The 19,455-nt window shown below is 44.7% G+C and overlaps 1 protein-coding gene across 1 annotated transcript in view; it reads right to left on the bottom strand.

The window, feature by feature from the left end:
* Positions 1-248: 248 nt before the first annotated feature.
* ZNF148 (zinc finger protein 148) overlaps positions 249-19,455 on the bottom strand; it is a 205,229-nt gene continuing 186,022 nt past the window's right edge. Inside the window, exon 7 of the mRNA XM_086957436.1 lies at positions 249-4,512. Coding sequence (XP_086813562.1) covers positions 2,923-4,512 — 1,590 coding nt within the window. The 3' untranslated portion in view covers positions 249-2,922. The remainder of the gene's footprint in view (positions 4,513-19,455) is intronic.

Here is a 19,455-nt window from a genome sequence, read left to right as displayed (position 1 = left end):
GAGTATTAAGGCACAAAATGGACATGTTTTCGATGTACACGAGAAGTGCAGCTAAATCCTTTACATGTCTTGAAGGTTATCCCAGAACTTCTAAAATTACTCCAAACACTATATACATAATTTTGTTTTACAAAAATACATTTCTCTCTTTAAACAAAGAAATAGTATACATCCATAGTTTTAAATAAGTCCATCAGATTTGTTTGGATATATTCTTCCTCGCTGCTTTTTTTCAGGGCACTGGCGAATGCACATCTGAATCTTATTTATTTTTTCTGGCCTACTACAAAACATTCGAAATTAACAAAAACTGGGATTTAAAAACACAATTCATCAGATAAGTCATCTATTTAGACACATGCAACGTGTGGTCCAGAAAGTTACCTATTTCTTCAATGCTTATTTCTGCATGACTACCAATAAATACATTTTGGTTAGGCAGTGACAAGTCCCAAAAGACAGTTTACTGGATAATTATAAAACTAATACACAATGCACAGTTTTTGTTCAAATATGCATTAATATATTAATTTAAAAATGTATATAGGTCTTAACTTGGATTCATTATATTAAGACCAAAAACAACCACAATAAAAGGACAGATAATATTGAAGTTTTTGATAATGTAACAATTAGTTGTTTATGTTGAAAACTGCAAGCAGTTGCTACGTTAAACAGGAATTTCCTCTCAGTCTGACTTTTTACTATTTATCAGTATATTTTCAGGAATCAAGTACTACCCTATTCTGAAGCGCTGTGGATAAAATGGCTTCACCCATTGATAATGAAGGTTCTGTTGCTCAGCTGTCTCGAGCAGGCCAGCAGTGAACTTACTAACCTTAGGAGGGAAGCAACAATTTACCTACTGTTGAATTTCATACAAGAGAAACAAGCAGAGATTGACTTTAGCAGTTATAAAAATTAATTTGCATTAAAAAAAATATAGGTAACAAAAGGACACCTTAACCTTTAAAACACAGTTTGTAAGACATTTTTCCCAACTATTTAAAAAGATGCAAACTTTGAAATTATCACCCAGCTAAATGGATTTACACTTCATCTGATTGTTTTTGGAGTGTTTGGGATGACTTGCACACAAACAGCTTAGTAACTATCCAATTTCAAAGTAATCTAAACTTATTAGTGGATTATTTAAATCAAAGTATTGATCATTATCATCTGGACAAATGGTGAGCTGATTGAGACGATTCAAATGTTGCCTTAGTGCATTTGCCAGTATATATTTGAAAGGCAAAGTAAATATAGCCCAGAATTAACCTGAAACTTTAAAAAGATGTGTTATGCAGCTTACATTTTCAACTGTGCTTTCAATCTTTTTATACTGCAGACTTAAGTCAACAAACTTTCTAGGATTACTATAAGAGCATTTTCGTGGTCCCATTTTGAGTGATTCAAGAATGCTTTCCATGGGTTTGTTGCATCGAAGTAGTTTTACATCGCACAGATACATAGACTTCCATTATAGCAGAAAAACGCTAACCCTTGCAAAAACATATTTGATATTTCGTACAATTATTAGGCAAAATGTACATTAATTAGAGAAAGACACCCCCAGCATTGCAATATCAGATGAAAATCATTTAAGACTTCAATTTGTAAAAAAAATTGCTGCTGTACTTTAACGACTTGTCAGAGTGGAAACATTCATTTATAATTTAAAATAAAGAAGCAGTAAAAGAAATATTTTCATACTATTCGAAACAGTGGTGTCTGATTTGTCTGGTTCAGGGGAGCCTTTTCTACTTCCACCTTTTAATATGGTGTATAGTAGAGCAGATCCAGCTTGCGCTGAAAAATACAGACAGTACTGTTACAGGTCAGCATTTACACTACCTTATTACCAATGTGTTAATCTCAGTGAAGGGTAATCACTACATTCATAAATGCTCAATTAGGAATTTGAATGTTTTGAATAATCACAAACCAAAAGTTCTATTTAAACAGCCATGTTGTTTTATGTGCATAAAATAAACTCACAATTCAGCTCACCTGATGATATAACGACATCTATAGAAAATGTCCACCGATACAGAAGTAAGGATAACAACCATTTAATTCTGTATTAGCTGTCGTATGCATGTATGATACAAACATAACCGACCGTCTTAAAAAAGAAAGCACATTCAATAAAACATTCGGGAGGAGGGGTACCAACTGATTATTAAAGTAACCTTTACCAACATGTCTGCAAATAAATCTATATAATAAAATGTGTTTTAAGTGCTGTAATATATAGAAATTGATGCTTTTGAATACTTCAGAATAGAAGTAAACCTACTAAAAGTAATGCTTTCGGTTACAAATTACCATTGGCAATAAATCTTTTTAAATCAGTCTATATAAGGGAACACTATTTTTTTTAAACTTTGTATTAAAGAGGCAAAGGCTCAGAATAAATACAAAGGACACATACATTTATTTCTTTTAGAAAGAGTGAATAAATAGTATTTGTATCAAATACATAAATATTTTATAGCCAAACTTAGCTTATTCTGTCCAATATTTAACCACCTTTGCTGAAATACGGGGGCAAAACTGCCATTCTTTAAAAGACTGGCAGATTCGACACAATTACCTATTTACCAAGGAGATATAACTTTGCCATTAGAACACACAATTATTCCTTAAAGTTATTACACACTTTTTTATGTATTATTAAATTTGCAAGTTCCTGGTCTTTGCCAAAAGGATAATACATTGTCCACTAAGTGCCTGATAAAATAAAATACAGAGCAATGATTATCAACTTCAAAACAAGATCTCAGAATTTTCCCACTATCTTTTTAGCTTACTTTTGCAAGGACATGATGCGCTTAAAACTGTACAACCCTCCACTCTATACATAAGAACGTCTCTTGAGATCCTTATGCTTTAAAGTGCCTTATAATATTCACAAGTGGGTTAGCCAAATGTCTGGCTTGTTGTTGCGTCAGGGGAAGAAGTAATTTGACCTCTATTCTCATTTACATTCATTAAGGGAAAATCTGGGAAGTCAGCACTTGTCCCCGGTCCTCGCAGATTCATCTGTCCATTTGTAGTACTAAAGTGGGAAGATAGTCCAGCTCTAGCTCCATACTGAGGTCGGAAGGGCTGATCAAAAGTGCTTATCTGAAACGTTTGGTGTACAGGTTGTGTCTCAGCTTTCTTTTGATTAGTCACCTGATCCAAAAAGTCCTGTGCTGCTGAGGAAGAGGAATGACTTCCCTCATCACCTGAAAAAGAAAAAGAGTGCTGGGAATCACTAACTAGGAGTCCAAAATGTGACTTATCTGTATTTGTTCTCAAGGGAGAATTCATTCCTGAACGGAAGCTACTGAGAGCAATTGTTGAGTAGACCTGTTTGTCCAAAGGAGGAAAGGATGATTGGGTTGTGAGAGCCTGGTTATCTGTCACAAAATTAAGGCTTGAATTGTAAGCATCATTTTGACTAGTTCTGTCCAACGCTTGCTGCAGAAACTTAGAATATTCTTGGAACAAATTGGCTTTATCTGATGTCGAAGCCTGGGAACTTGTTCCAATGTTGTCATTCTGGGGAACCTCAGTGACCTCTGCAGAACTGATAGATATGCTGGAAGTTACTTCAGTATCTGCCACACTAAAAGACATTTCATGTTGTCCATTGGCTTTGTGCGAGTAGTGGTCTAATATAGTCTGCAATACCTCATCTGGAATGACATTTTTATCATGATTATTCTTAATATCCACATTCAGAGCCTGTGATTCTAATATGGATCCATTGCCTTCATCAATAACACTAGCCACAGCTGCCTGTGTTGCAGAAGGTTGAGATGCAAGATTACCAACACTCAAAGCATATTCACGATTACCAGACGATTGCAAATATCGTTTTTTCTTCAAGAACTGCATGGCATCATCATAATTAGTGCTGCTGTGTACAGGCTTACTGGGGCCATCTTGTAAGCTGTCAACTTGGTCAAGATCCGCATTACCTTCTGGGTCCATCAAATTTTGTTTATCCACAAGTTCATAGGCATATTTTGCAACTTTACTTTCTTCAAAGACAGATAATGGTGATACAGTCTGGTTTTGCTCTTGTGGCTGTTTTAGACTTCGTTTACTGTTGACCTTTTTGAGTACCAACTTAGGCGGATGTATCTCACCTGAAACTGCTTGATGCAAATGAATACCGCTGACAGATGTATGTGGCATTTCAACAGCATATTCGGCAACCATGTACTCATCTTTCACTTTAGCATTAGCAGGGAACAGAGACAAAAAGTCATTCTTAGCTTTTTGGTCAGGTTTCTCTAAAGAACTCTCTTTTTCTACCAGCCCCATGGATTTAGCCTTCTCTGGAGTCTTTTGTTTTTTCTTCTTTAACAAAGGGCTCTCTTTTGAGGTAAAAATAAAGCCAGGGTCTTCCTCGGATGCCACAAGACCAATTTTTGTAGCACATCTGCTGGGCTTCTTATCCCGGTTTTCATGGCACATACGTTTATGCTTCAATACACGGTCAGTCCGAGAGAAAAACTGTAGTTTTGTACAGAAAACAAAACGTTACTGCAGTGAAAATGTATGTCTCACAATGTTACAGTGCATTAATATTTAAATACTACAGTTTGTCAAACCATCATAAACTAGAGTCACCTAGGTTCACTTTTGTCAACATTGATAAAATGTGTGTGTGTGTTTACCTTTGGAATGGATGTCCATAGTGTGTGTATGTTTACCTTTGGAATGTATGTCCATAGCTCTTGATGTTCCTCTTCAGATGAAACAAAAATAAAATGCTGAGACCTAGCACTGGGTATGCTTTCTTTTTTTCACATTTGTTTTGCTCGCTTGCCCTCTGTGCCTCTGCTTTTGTATTAATTAGTGGTTTGCAGACTTGGGAGTATAGGAAAAGCAGTAGAGTGAAATGTTGAATGATAACGAGCAGACACAGAAAGAGAACCACACTTTCAAATTATAAGAATTTATGCTCCGATTCCTTCAAAATAATAGCAATTGTGCCCATTAATTTAAGTGACTTTTGGTACTAATAAAAAGAGGTTTCAAAGCTCTGTGCAAAACAATGTATGTCAAAGTCAAAACACTGGTGATCATAATGTGGAACTGTTTAAATGACCATGATATGAAGCTGCAACAAGTTCTGACCAATGTTAAAGGACCACTACCTAAATATCAACATTCCCTTTGTTGTGGTCAGTGACTGGCCAGAATGCCTACAAGCATGGTAAGTTGGTGATCTGTTGACAAATCTATTATAATAATAAGAAAACAAGCTACTTATCTGTAGCAATAGCTTTGCAGTTTGAAACCATACTAGAATCATATGCTTTGCTGTATTTGTGTGGTTTAAATGGGCTGGATTGTTCCCATGTGGAGCAGGGTCAAGCCTGATTTGCATATGGCTGGATCTAAACAGAAATGGTGTGGCATGCAAAAAAACTATGGATTTAACACAGATCTGTGACTGGGGGTGAATGTCTGATTGGTTCAGCATTCGGTCCATCATCTGTTCTTTTTGCATTTGTCGCCCCAAGTGGGAAGGGTATGCCTAGATGTGAGTTCTGTGCTCGCTACGCCACCAGATTCAAGCTAGCCTGGCGATTGGGGTGGAATCCCAAAACCGGCCCCAAGATTCTTGTTTCTGGCCCAGGGAGGACCAGGCTTGGTTGTTTGGGCTGGACTGTCCCCATGTGGAGCAGGTTCAAGACTGATTTGATTATGGCTGGGTCTAAACTGGAATGGAGTTGCGTGCAAAAAAAACAATGGATTTAATCCTGATCTGTGACTGGGGATGAATGTTCGATTGGTTCAGCATTCCATCCATCATCTGTTCATTTTGCATTTACATTTTGGACATTGACCATAATGGCAAGTCATTGTGATCCATGATGAGCCTGACCTTAAACCCACTACATCACTGTGAATGACTTCCATCTCAAGATTCTATTCTCCCTCGATGATGAGGGAGCATGGTATATTAATTATATTTAATACACAACTATTTACGTCATAATTTGTTTATTTACATTATTCCTCTTTCCAGTGAGTCATGTGCATCTAGAATAGTCTCAGGTTACAAAATTACTATTACAGCTAAATAACTTTTTCTTTTGCCAAGTGAATCTTTTCTAAATCTAGGTGTTGGGCATCAATTTTTAGCAATAGCCGAAGACCGTACATCTACAAATTAATGTTTGACAAATGTGTACATTATTCAATTAAGAAAAAGTTACCAACCAAAGACAAAGAAGCTCCCTTTCTTCTCAGAGGAATGTGCTCTCAACATTGCCTGCAATGTATTTCATTCTGGAGACTAATACAAAAGAACAGTTTGCACTATCCATTCTACAATACGTCCATGTAATACATTATTGCTCCTCTGAGATTTAGCTGATAAATTGCTCTGATACACATGTATGACTATGAAAAAAAAACTAGCAGTTGGATAGTTCCATATTTATAAACCTGGGGTGTGTATGCATAACCATATTGGAATGATGGACATATGGTGTTTAGCAGTAAAGTGGCTATATAACTATAGCTCAGTGTAATGATTGGCAATGGAGACATTTTAAAGTAACTGTGAACCCTAGATGGTATAGTGTTTGTACTACTCTGTTCTTACTGTTCTGGCATGTTGAAACAAATTCCGCCCTACTTGCCAAGCATCCAGTTATGGATAAACATCTATGGCCTATTGTCTTAGATGTACTGCTGCCAGAGATACACACTATGTGAACATTTTTGCTGCTGACCTTACCCTAAATATGGTGGAGTATCCCTGGTTTATTATTCGCATGACCCACTTACTTAAGGTGATTTGAGTCCACTGTTATGGGAGACCACTCCCAGGGAGGTATAGTCAGGGCAGTGAAAATATTTCACTTTGTAGAGGAGACCAGCCCTCCCCTCTTAGGCTTTGGTGCCATCCCTTGCCTCTTTCTGGGAAAGACTTCTTGTGTAGTTGTGGCTACTGTTGCCACGAAAGGCTTATTGGCGGCCATAGTGTTGTTGCTGCATACATCGTTTCTGGGTAAGCTGCTGCATCCCATGTATAATAGTGTAGTGATGCTTCCTCGCAGAAAGAGCACCCTGTATGCAAATCACCCACTGTCTTGAATATTTGATTAACTAGGGCACCCAAAAGGTGCTCCACATTTAATTGAATGTTACTCATATGTTCCTGGACCATGTATTTTAGGTGAGATCCTGGTTTTGTCTCTCAGGATCGTTTGCATGATTACTATGCTTGTTGTTAAGCTCCGCTTTTAAAATTATTGAAACACTTTTTAAAACTTGAATACTGTTTCTCTGGCGCATGATTGCTATGTTGCCTTAGCTTTGCTGCTACGTTTGTATTTTAAAACTGACCCTCACTGTGTTTCTTTGCACATTTCCCCGCAGCCCTTACCGTACTCACACCGCTTCTGCCAGCGCCCCGGTTCACCACGAGTTTTCCCGTTTGTTGTGGAGGGCGCCGGCAAACATTTGGGGTCCCGCACTGATTGGCTCAAGAAGGTCACGCGGAGCTCGACACGCAGGCTCCACCCTATTTAGTACGGATGGCTTTCTCCGCGCACAGCGGACGCGTGCCGAAGTCGCGCCAAAGTTAAGCCCGTCTGCGCCCGTCCGCACCACGGGCCAGGCCTTGTTACTCTCCCCAGCTGATAGTGAGCTGTATACTCTTTCTACCTTGCTCTCTTTGAAGCCTCCTTTTAAATTGTGCCATCATACCTTATCCCCCGATGACTTCCATAGCACGCATTGTTGTAGTCGTGATTTAAGACATATCAGGATTCGACACCCCAGGAAAGACCGGGTTCACCCTGGGGCATCTAAGCCTACTGCAAATCCTATAAAGGATGTGGGATTTCTCATTAATGCAAGATCTCTAGTTAAAAATAATGTGGCATTTAGTGATTTTGTCTCGCTGAGGAAACCCCCTTGGGTTTTCATTACTGAAACCTGGGGATCGGACACCTCAGGCCCCGATCTGGTTGATGCTATCCCTAAGGGCTATGTCCTGACCAGGATGGATAGAACAGGTCGCAGAGGCGGTGGGCTAGGAATTCTGTTTAGAGATTCCTTTACTTGCCGCACTGACCCCCTCTCTTCTCCTTTGGATAACTTTGAGGCAATGTACTTTTCTATAAACTTTACCCCCACAGCCTCTTTTTCTGGTATTTTATGTTATAGGCCTCCAGGCCCCAGAGCTACGTTTTCCCAAGATCTGTTGAAACTTTTAGAGCCCTTCATCAACAGGCCTAATCTTACCCTTCTTGGTGATTTTAATTTTTATCTAGAAAACGCATACTCTAGAGACACGTCGTCCTTAGTAGAAGGCCTAGCCGCATGTGGCCTGATCCAACTTGTAGAAGGTGCTACTCATCTAGCTGGCCACACGCTCGATGGCGTCTTTTCAAACGACACCAGATTAACGATCGGAATGTCTATTCCTTTAGCCTGGTCAGACCATCTGGCGGTGTCCTTTGAGCTCAAAACTACTTTTACTGCCCCCTACCATTCTAAATGTAAGAAATGGGAACTGAGAAGTATTTATAGGGAGATTAATACTGAAACCCTTGCTCCGTTTATGGATGAATTTAGCTCCCTCTCCTGGAAAACAGCAGTTGTTAAACCACTGCTTAAGAAGGCCTCTTTGGATCCAGGAGTCCTTAAAAAAACTTTCGCCCCATCTCCCTTTTACCAGCCCCGGCCAAGATTCTCGAGGCTCATCATAACCGCTATCTATCCACCTTTTTGGAGGGCTCAAATCTGTTAGATATTTCTCAACATGGTTTTCGTAATGCCCACAGTACAGAGTCTGCCCTTACTGTTGTTATTAACAACATCCGTTCCAAGGTCAACAGGGACCATACCACTCTTCTGGTCCTACTCGACCTTACGGCAGCCTTAGACACCCTGTCCCCCTCAGTCCTGGTCTCTAGGCTTGAGGAGATTGGGGTTGGAGGCTCTGCACTCAGCTTATTGGCTTCCTTCCTCCATCAAAGGGAACAGAGAGTTAAGATGGGCAATTTTCTGTCTCCCTCCCAGTCAGTGCAATGTGGGGTCCCGCAGAGCTCATTGTTAAGTCCCCTACTATTTAACATCTAAGTGACCCCACTTGCCAAAGTGGTGAGATCCTTTGGATTTGAGGTGCTGTCGTACGCCGACGACACTCAGATCATGGTCTCTATCACACAGTCGGTCAATGACTCAGCCCTCATGTTCAGATCCTGTATGGAGGCAGTATCCCAGTGGATGATTCGGAACTTTTTAAAATTAAATGGGGAAAAGACGGCGGTCCTGGTTTTTGGAGGAAACCAGGAGATCTGGTCTGATGACTGGTGGCCGGCCTCCCTTGGGGACTGCCCCCACCCGGTCCACTCTGCCTGGAACCTTGGAGTCTTGATAGATTCTGCACTTTCCTTTGACCTTCAGGTCAATAGGACTGTATCCACCTGTTGTGGCATCATCAGGACCCTGAGAAAGATTGCTTCCTACCTGTCTCCTGCTGCCCGGAAACAATCTATAGTTGCCCTGCTTTCCTCAAGGCTCGATTACTGTAATGCCCTGTACAGTGGCATAAATAAGAGCTCTGTCCATCGTCTTCAGATGGTACAAGATGCTGCAGCCAGGATGGTTTTGAACCTCCCGAGGCTTGCCTCAGTAACCCAGGCTAGGAAGAGTCTCCACTGGCTTCCGGTTCATTCCAGGATCTCCTTCAAACTTCTTTGTTTTGCCCACAGGGCTGTCTATGGCTCTGGCTCGGAAGGCATTAGGTCTCTTGTCTGTGCATACACTCCCAGCAGAACACTTCGCTCTGCCTCTAAAAATCTTCTTTCTGTCCCCAGATTTTCTAGAACTAAGTGGGGAGGTAGAGCCTTTTCCACCTTGGTCCCCAAGTAATGGAATTCCCTCCCTCCAGAAATGATCAGTCAACCTTCACTGTTGATCTTCCGCAGACATCCTAAAACTTGGCTTTTCACCAAGGCGTATCAGTAATTCCTGTTTTCGATGTCCTGAGACTATGTGTCTGTCCGTTGTCTGCGCCTTGATGCCCTTGGGCTAAGTCGCGCGATACAAATCCCCATTCATTCGAGTCATGTTTTCTCATCACTACGCCAGTCCTAATCTGATGATTAAGCATAATGACTATATTCAAACAAGATTTTAAACAAGCAGTAGAGATTGTTTTAACTTCCAGTACAATAAAATGTTGTGTATTTGCTCTTAACGTTTTGTTTATCAGTCTTGTCCTTGTTGGTAGTAGGTGACAATGGGGGTTGAAGGGGAGCTTCCATAAATTCCAAATCTCACCTCCTCCTATTTTTATACATTGTCATAATGTGAATACTTAAAGCAAAAGTTACTACTTGTGTAAAAATATATCTGTAAGAGACATTAGTTAGTGATAGGTTCCTTACCTTAGAATATTCCCAGGCGTCAGACTGGATCCGGAATTTTTTTTTCGGCAGCAGTACCCCTGCGCACTGGTAGGTGGCGTCGTGTGGCTCCGAGATGACATCACAGAGACTACTTAGGCGCCACCCATGCGCGCTGACGTCAGTTCTGTACACTACTTTCTGCACCAGGAACTCAGAGCCATGCAAGAAACTGACCACTGGAGCCATGAATGAAACTAGGGCCCTGAAAGGGATGACCTTAGCCCTAGAAATCAGTTCGCAGAAAAGGGGAGATGGGTGGGGCGGTAAGGAATCTATTACTAACTAATGTCTCTTACAGATATATCGTTACACAAGTAGTAAGAAATGCGTTACTTACCTGTAACTGCAGTTATCCAGTATTGGTGTCTTTCATAGATTCACATGCCTGAATCATTCCCCGTCGTCGAGACGGGAGTCTCCGGTACATAGAAAAGTAATGTCCTATAGACATACATAGAGAATAGTAGGCCTAGAGACCTCACCTTAGTAACATATCAATGTCCTTTTGTAAAAAGGACCAAACTATAGAGAAGAGCCAATCAGCTGCCACCTCCCTCTAGAACCTTCCTGTCAGGAGCCTCAGTCCCTCAGATTTTTGTACGCACTAAGCTAAGTAGGCGTGGTACTGAGACAATCAGGTGAGTCCTTCCAGGGAAGGCAGGAGGGTTGCATATGAATCTATGAAAGACACCAATACTGGATAACTGCACTTACAGGTAAGTAACGCATTTCTTATCCAGTATTATGGGTGTCTTTCATAGATTCACATGCCTGAATCAGAGTAGCAAGCAATGCAGAGTGCACATTTCTGATGGAACAGCATATACAAGTCCTTAGATAATACACATCATATGAGCATGAACCATCATTAGACATCCACAATAAGTATTAGTAAAGAAATGTGCATATCAGAGTAGGATGGAGGGACGGAGGAAGGCTCACCTTACTGAAATAGATGGTGTAATACTGTTTGTCCCACTGCTGCATCATGCATCAGCTCTGTATCCAGGCAGTAGTGCCTAGTCAAGGTATGCAGCGACTTCCATGTTGCCGCCCTACAAATGTCAATGACTAGCGCCCCTGCAAAGAGAGCCATAGAAGTGGACATAGCTCTCGTGGAGTGCGCTCTCACTTTGGAATGCAATGGCTGTCCAGCTTGGTCATGACAGAAAGCAATGGCTGCAGAAATCCATCTGGAGATGCTCTGCTTGCTGGTTAGATTTCCTGAATGTTTTCGTTTTGTCAATGTAAAACTTCAAGCATCGTTCGAGATCCAAAGAATGCAGCGATCTCTCAGCTGCCGTGCTTGGGTTTGGAAAGAAGGAACGCTGAACCACAGGTTCATTTAGGTGGAAGTCCGACTGGACTTTTGGGATAAACCTAGGATTGGCTCTCAGGATTACTCTGTCGTTTTTAAAACTGTAGAAAAGGATCCTGGATTGAAAACGCCTGTAGCTCACTGACCCTCCTTGCAGATGTGAGCGCCAGGAGGAGTGCTGTTTTCCACGAGACATACTTTGGGTTAGCTCTGTGTACTGGTTCGAACGGATGCTTCATGAGCTGGTTAAGAACCACATTGAGATGCCAGGTAGGTGGCAACATCCTTACTGGCGGGAAAGATCTGCATAATCCTTTTAGAAATTGCTTAATAAACCTGTTTGACCAGAGAGATTGACTCGTTGTAGTTCTTTTATAACGAGATATTGCTGATAAGAGTACTTTAATGGAGGAGTGGGCTAGGCCCGACTGTGCCAGATGTAATAGATAAGGTAAGATTTGCTCCGGTGAGGAGGAGAAAGGCCGAACGCCTTGGTCTGTGCACCAAACACAAAAGCCCTTCCATTTCAGGAAATACGTTTTGGTCGTGCTATCCGCCCTTGCTCTGGCAAGAATGTGTGTACACAGTCTTGTGGAATATTTAGATTGTGGAACTCTCGGAACTCAGGAGCCCGGCAGCTAACCTGAGAGACTTCAGATCCGGATGCTGAACTTGATTGTTGTTCATTGTGAGCAGGGATGGATACTGCCGCAGGTGGATCGGCGGCTCCAGGGATAGACGGTGGAGCTTTGTGAACCAATGTTGCCCCGGCCAAGTTGGGGCTATTAAAATTAGAGTACAAGGCTCCACCTAAATTTTCCTGAAGACTCTTGGAAGCATCGGGAATGGCGGAAAGGCGTACGCAAAGACGTTGCGCCATGCAATGGAAAATGCATTCCCTAGAGACCCTACCTGGGGATGCCAACTTGCGAAGTGTGGGCATTTGGCGTTCATTCTCGCCACAAATAGATGGATTTGCGGCGTGCCCCATCTGGAGAAGATCTGCTCGATAATTTGTTGATCTAGCTCCCACTCGTGTGACAATGTTTTCTGCCTGCCCAACGCGTCGGCGAGCACATTGTCCGTGTCTGGGACATATTCCGCCTTTAGGGTTACATTGTGAAGTATGAATCAATTCCAGATTTTTTGCGACTCGCGAGAGAGCGCCAGCGAGTGTGTCCCTCCCTGTTTGTTGAGGTAGTGCATAGTCGTGGTGTTGTCTGTCAGGACGAGCACCAGGAAATGTTTGATTCTTGGCAGGAAAGCTTGAAGGGCCAGGAAAACTGCCCGCAGTTCGAGCAGATTGATGTGTAGTGTCTTCTCCATAGGAGACAACTTCCCGCTTAACTGTAGCTCTTGCAGAAAAACTCCCCAGCCTTCCAATGAGGCGCCTGTTGTGACAACATGAGGAGCAGCCGGAAGCAGGAATGACAAGCTTTGAGACAGGTTTTGAGATAACATCCACATTGCAGGGCTCCGACCATCTGAGGATTCACTTTTATGTGGTCGTCGAATGACCCTGTGCATTAGACCCACTGCTTCGAGAGCACCTCCTGTAGAAGTCTCATTCGTAGTCAACAGTGAGGAATCAGGAGGATACCCAATGACATCATCCCAAGGAGGGATTTGAAGAGGCGGACTGTCAAGACTTTCTTCGAAGCTACTATAGCAGCTAGTGCAAGGAGCTTGTTCATCCTCTCTCTGGATGGTAAAGCTTTTGCTGACCGTGTGTCCAGGGTTGCACCTAGGAAACTGATGCACTGAGAAGCTTGTATGACCGATTTTTCCTGATTGAGGGTGAGACCCAAGCAATCGAAAAGCTTTAAACAGGCATTGGAAGACCTGGACGAGTCTTCTAAGGATGGAGCCTTGATCAGCCAGTCATTCAGATACGGAAAGACTTGTGATGGCACTGTCTGAGATATGCCGCCACCGGGGTACGACATTTCATGAATATGCACGGTGCAGACTTGAGCCCGAAGGGCAGAACGCGAAATTGCAAGTGTCTGCCCGCTATTGCAAATCGCAAGTACGTTTTTTGTGATTCCTGTGAATTGGGATATGGAAGTAAGCGTCCTGTAGGTCTAGGGACGCCCTAAAATCTTGCTCTTACAGTAGTTGCAAGACCTCCTGGATCGTTACCATGCAAAACGACTGCTTCTTAGGAATTTGTTGAAGGCCCTGAGGTCCAAGATTGGTTTCCACTACTTGTCTTTTATTTTTTGGATCAAAAAGAAGCGGGGATAAAACCCTTTTCCCTTCTGAGATGGAGGTACTCTCTCTATTGCTCCTTTTTGCAGCATAATCGAGATCTCTCGTAGAAAGGACGACTTCCCAAAAAAGGATTGCTTGTTTTGCTGTTGGTATTGCGGTCTACTCTGGCCTGAAGAGCAGGAAGACTTGTTTTGATAATTTCTTCTGTAGGAAGACTGTCCTCTTCCTCTATTTCTACTAAAGGACTGGTTCTTATACTGAAGAGTGTCCAAAGCTCTCGCAGTGTCTGCTTCGTCAATTTTCTGTGCCAAATAGTAACTGGCTATCATATGGCCTGTCCAAAATCTTTGTCTGCACCTCAGGACGGAAAGGTGTTACCTTTAGCTATCCTTGGAGCCGCAAGACTGCTGCTCCAGCCAACTGGCGGAACCCTGTCATAGCGATATCCATCGCGCAGTCTATAGTTTCTGACGCCGATGCTTCACTATCTAGCAGAATCTTCTTTACTTCCTCTTTGGATGAATCTGGCAATTCCGGCAGGTAAGGGGCTATGGGTGCCCACAATTGTCTATTATAGCGTCCCAAGAACGCTAGGGCATTTGCGGCCTCTACATTGAGGAAAACCTGTTCCCAATGTTGTCTACTCTTGTTCCCTTCTTATCAGGAGGAAGCGACAAAGGGGACGAAGGATTCCTGGAGGTCTTCTGGGCCGCCTTTGTCACCACGGAATCCGGCTTAGGATTCCTGTTAAACACGCCGGTGCTGTATCTGGCGCCCTATACTTCTTATCCAACTGAGGGATCACTGGTGATACAAAGGAGGGGTTCTGCATGACCTTTACCCCTTCTGAATATAGGTAATCGATAATCGGTATTGACCTTACTGCCTTCTTGGGAGGTTCTTTGAACTCATACAAGAAGCAGACCTGTTCTTGAGAGATCATTGAGATCTTAAAACATTGAGCAGATCTCTCTACCACATTATAAGAGATTCCAGAATTGTCGGAATTTCCCTCGTCGATCACCGTCATAGACTAAGCCGTCGTAGACGAGCAGTCATACATGAGGCCGTCGTAGGCGACGCCATAGACGATCCGTCGTAGACTAGTCCGTCGTTGACAACGCCATCATAGAGGAGCCATCATAGAGGAGCCATCGTAGATGAGGCCATCGTAGACGAGGCCATCATAGCTGAGGCCATGGTAGATGAGACCATGGTAGACGAGGCCATTGTAGAAGAGATCATCGTAGACGAGGCCATTGTAGACGTGGTAGACAGGCCGTCGTAGACGAGCAGTCATAGATGAGGCCATCGTAGACTAGGCCATAAAAGACGAGGCCATCGTAGACGAGGCCATCGTCGACACCGTAGACAGGCCGTCGTAGACGAGCAGTCAGACGAGGCCGTCGTTGACGACGCAGTCGTAGACGAGGCCATCGTCGACGCCTTACACAGGCCGTCGTAGACGAGCAGTGGTAGACCACGCCGTCGTAGACGAGCCGTCGTAGTCAAGGCAATCGTAGACGAGGCCATCGTAGACGAGGCCATCATAGACTAGGCCATCGTAGACAAGGCCATCGTCGACGCCTTACACAGGCCGTCGTAGACTAGCAGCCATAGACGAGGCCTTCGTCGTTGACGACGCTGTCGTCGATGAGCAGTCGTAGACAAGCCGTCGTAGACGAGCCATTGTAGATGAGCCATTGTAGACGAGCCATCGTAGACAAACCATCGTAGATGATCCATCGTAGACGAGGCCATTGTAGACGAGGCCATCGTAGACGAGGCCATCGTAGACTAGGCCATCGTCTACGCTGTAAACAGGCCGTCGTAGACGAGCAGCCATAGACGAGGCCGTCGTCGACGAACCGTCGGCGTCGAGCCATCATAGACGAGCCGTCGTAGATGAGCCGTCGTAGACGAGCAATCGTAACGAGGCCATCGTAGAGGAGGCCATCGTAGATGAGGCCATCGTAGATGAGGCCATCGTAGACGAAGAGGCTATAATAGGCAATGATGATGGTTTCTTCGTCGACGATCCTGTTGACGATGTTGGCTTTTTAGTCTTTACCTCAGGAGTTATAGAAAACGCCTTCCTGAAGGGTCCTATGACCAGAGGAGGTGACTTTGACGGCTCAGAAGTCATCTTTTTTACATGATTTTTCTCCAAAAGCAAGTCCTTTACTCTCCTTTTCCACAGAGTGAGGAGATTTTGAAGAACTGCGCCCAGAAGACCCATGAGTGGTCTTTTTGAGGGCCTTCTCAGGACGTTCGCCTGAGGAATGACTTTGAGGAGATTTTCTTCTCTTTTGAGATCTCCTAGATGTTGAGGTCAATGCCTCATCACTTTCACTGGAGAAAATAAAAAACCTCCTTTCTGGTCTTAGTGTTTGACACCATATTAAAAGTCGCCCTTCACGACCTCTCAAAAAACTTACTTGAGAAAGAGCGACATACCTTGCAGTCTTTCCTTACCAGACCTTCATTAAAGAATGTATTTGAAGATTATCCATAGTAGAAAAGAATCTTTGACAACAAAGTTATTTATTAAAGTGCAAAAACACAGAATCTGAGCAGAGCTCAGAGGAGACTTCCTTAGCACAACGTGCGGTAGAAAATCTGAGGGACTGAGGCTCCTGACAGGAAGGTTCTAGAGGGAGGTGGCAGCTGATTGGCTCTTCTCTATAGTTTGGTCCTTTTTACAAAAGGACATGGATATGTTACTAAGGTGAGGCCTCTAGGCCTACTATTCTCTATGTAGGTCTATAGGACATTACTTTTCTATGTACCGGAGACTCCCGTCTCGACGACGGGGAATGATTCAGGCATGTGAATCTCTGAAAGACACCCATAATACTGGATAACTTGTGCATCTGAAAGAGACATGTTAGTGATAGATTCCTTACCTTAGAATAGATACCACAGCAATACCAACCCCGGAGGTGGGTCTGCGAACAAGATTACACCAGAAAGTCACAGAGAACAGAACAGCCAAAGAAGCCGTCTCTCAGGACTTGACTGTCAAGGCAGTAATGCTTGGTAAACGTGCATGCAGCCCAATAGGAGGCTCCTTCTTAGCCAATGAGTAACACACTTTAATGCACAGAACAACCCACCGAGAGATGGTCCGCTTGTGCACGGCCCGACCTTTGTTGGTACCCACGTAGCCAACAAAGAGTTGGTCACCCACCCAGAACTGTTGTGTGCGCTTCAGATAGAATGAGTGCGCACGTGTGGGGTCCAGACAGTGGAGCCTCTCTTCCTCTTTTGAAGGATGCAGAGGCGGAAAGAAGGTGGGCAAAGTGATGGTCTGCCGGTTGTGGAAGGGCGTGACAACCTTGGCAAGAAAGAAGGACGGGCCCTGAAAACCACCTTGTCCAGACGAACAGAAAGGAAGGAGGTTTGGAAGAAAGAGCCCGGAGCTCACTCACTCTCCTGGCAGGGGTGATAGCTACCAGGAAAGCCGTCTTGAGAGTGAGAAGACACAACTGACAGTTATGAAGGGGCTCGAAGAGAGTGCACATCAGATACGTCAAGACAAGATTTAAGTCCCATTGAGGCATTATGAACGGCACCGGAGGAAATGTGAGTGTAATGCCTTAAGGAACCGGTTAACAACTGGGGACTTAAAAAGAGCAGGCTGATCTGGAAGCCGTAGAAAGGCAGAGATGGCCGAAAGATAACCTTTAATAGTGCCCAGAACAGAGCCCTGCGGGGCCAAGGCAAGAGGGAACAGAAGGCCCTCAGAATGAGGGGCAAAAAGGGGATCCACAGCCTTCGCTGTGCACCATGTCACAAATTTGTTCCACCTGCAGGCGTATACCGTCTTAGTGGAGGGATGCCTGGCTGCCAGACTGACAGCACAGACTTCGGGAGTCAGATCGAAAGCTGTCAACTGTCGCCGCTCAATCACCAGTAAGGGAGGTGCCGCCCACTGGCGAGTGGAGGGCCTGATACTGTGGACTCAAACAGCAGACTAGGAAGGCATTGAGGCAGCGGTGGTAAGGGTGGCGGTGGACTGATCTGCCCGCAAGCCCTGGGACACACCCACTGTCATACAAATTGCTCTGCTTATGGAGGATGCGGGGTCAAGACCACAAGGGATGGTGAATCCCACCGCATCTTTGCTCTCTGCAAGTGCTTGGGAGAGCACCTTCAAAGCCTACGCTAGACACTGTGGGAGCACTGCGCCACTGTGTACCACACAGAGTTGGATTAGAAGGCCAAAAGGCCCATGGAGAAGCAGAGCCCAGGACCACTAGACACCGTGGCGGAAGGTGCTGTGCGATGAAACTGGGGTTGCCTCGTATGCACATATCACAGAGTGAACACACCACCACCTTAGCTACAGAGGAGGGGGACAGTATCAGGGCATGGAGATAAGCCCAGTGTGCCGGGATCTCTATATGGTCAATCTAGTTTAGACCATCCTCACAGCGAGCAGGTCCTCAGATCGCTCCTAGTACCCTGTTCCAGTCAGGAACAGGAATTGGAGGCAGGACAAGGCAGGCTCTATATAATCTGGCCCTGGAGGAAACGACGCAACGGCGTCGGCGATGCGGATCCGAAGGCGACGCTGAAGCCGGAGCTGATGCCGCGCCGAGCCCAACGGCAGTACCACGGCCAGAGCCAACGGCTGCGCCGATGCCGGAACCTTCACCGAGGCCAGAGCCAACTGCAGCGCCGCGGCCGGAGCCAACGGCCGCCCCGAGGACGGGGCCAACGGCAGCGCCGAGACCGGAGCCAACGGAAGCCGAGACCGGAGCCAACGGCAGCGCCGAGGCCGGAGTCAACGGCAGCGCCGAGGCCGGAGCCAATAGAAGCGCCGAGGCTGGAGCCAACGGAAGCTCCGAGGTCAGAGCCAACCGTAGCGCCGAGGCCGGGGCCAACGGCGGTGGCAATGTGGCCGAAGCCAACAACGCCACTGGGTATCTTGCCAGCATAACCGGGGCCAAAGGCAGCGGCACGGGGGCAGAACAACCCAAGGGGTCCGCAGGGCCCAAAGGTGCTCCGGAGGGACCCGATGAGACAAAGAAACGGCCCATGGCCAATAGAAGTACCTGTACTTTTTCAGGAGAGACGTACGGTCCCCAAAAACGCGGGTAGATGCAGGCCACAACGGAGCCGCGGGGAGAGACTACTGCCCCTGAACTCCCACTTGTGCTATTGCATCACGGAGACCTGCTCAATTACTTCAGGGCGGGACAGATGAACAGCTGGCTGAGGTGGGAATCATAACAGAGAGTGACTGATACCAGCTGAACGCTCTTATACCACTGCCAGAACTTATGGAGCAGACGACGTTGCTGGCGGGCCAATTCCTCAGCTGTGAGGGACTTATGCCAGCATTCTGAGACTTCGAGTAAAGAATGGAACCTAGATACCACACACAAATGCTGAACAAATCTGTGACTGCCATCTGCTTCTTGCATTTGTGGCACAGCTGAAAGCCAGTACTTTTGGGGGGTTAAGTAGGAGACA

Source organism: Lissotriton vulgaris, chromosome 2_1 (assembly GCF_964263255.1).
Source record: "Lissotriton vulgaris chromosome 2_1, aLisVul1.2, whole genome shotgun sequence".
NCBI lineage: Eukaryota > Metazoa > Chordata > Amphibia > Caudata > Salamandridae > Lissotriton > Lissotriton vulgaris.
This window is presented reverse-complemented; position numbering and strand designations above follow the sequence as displayed.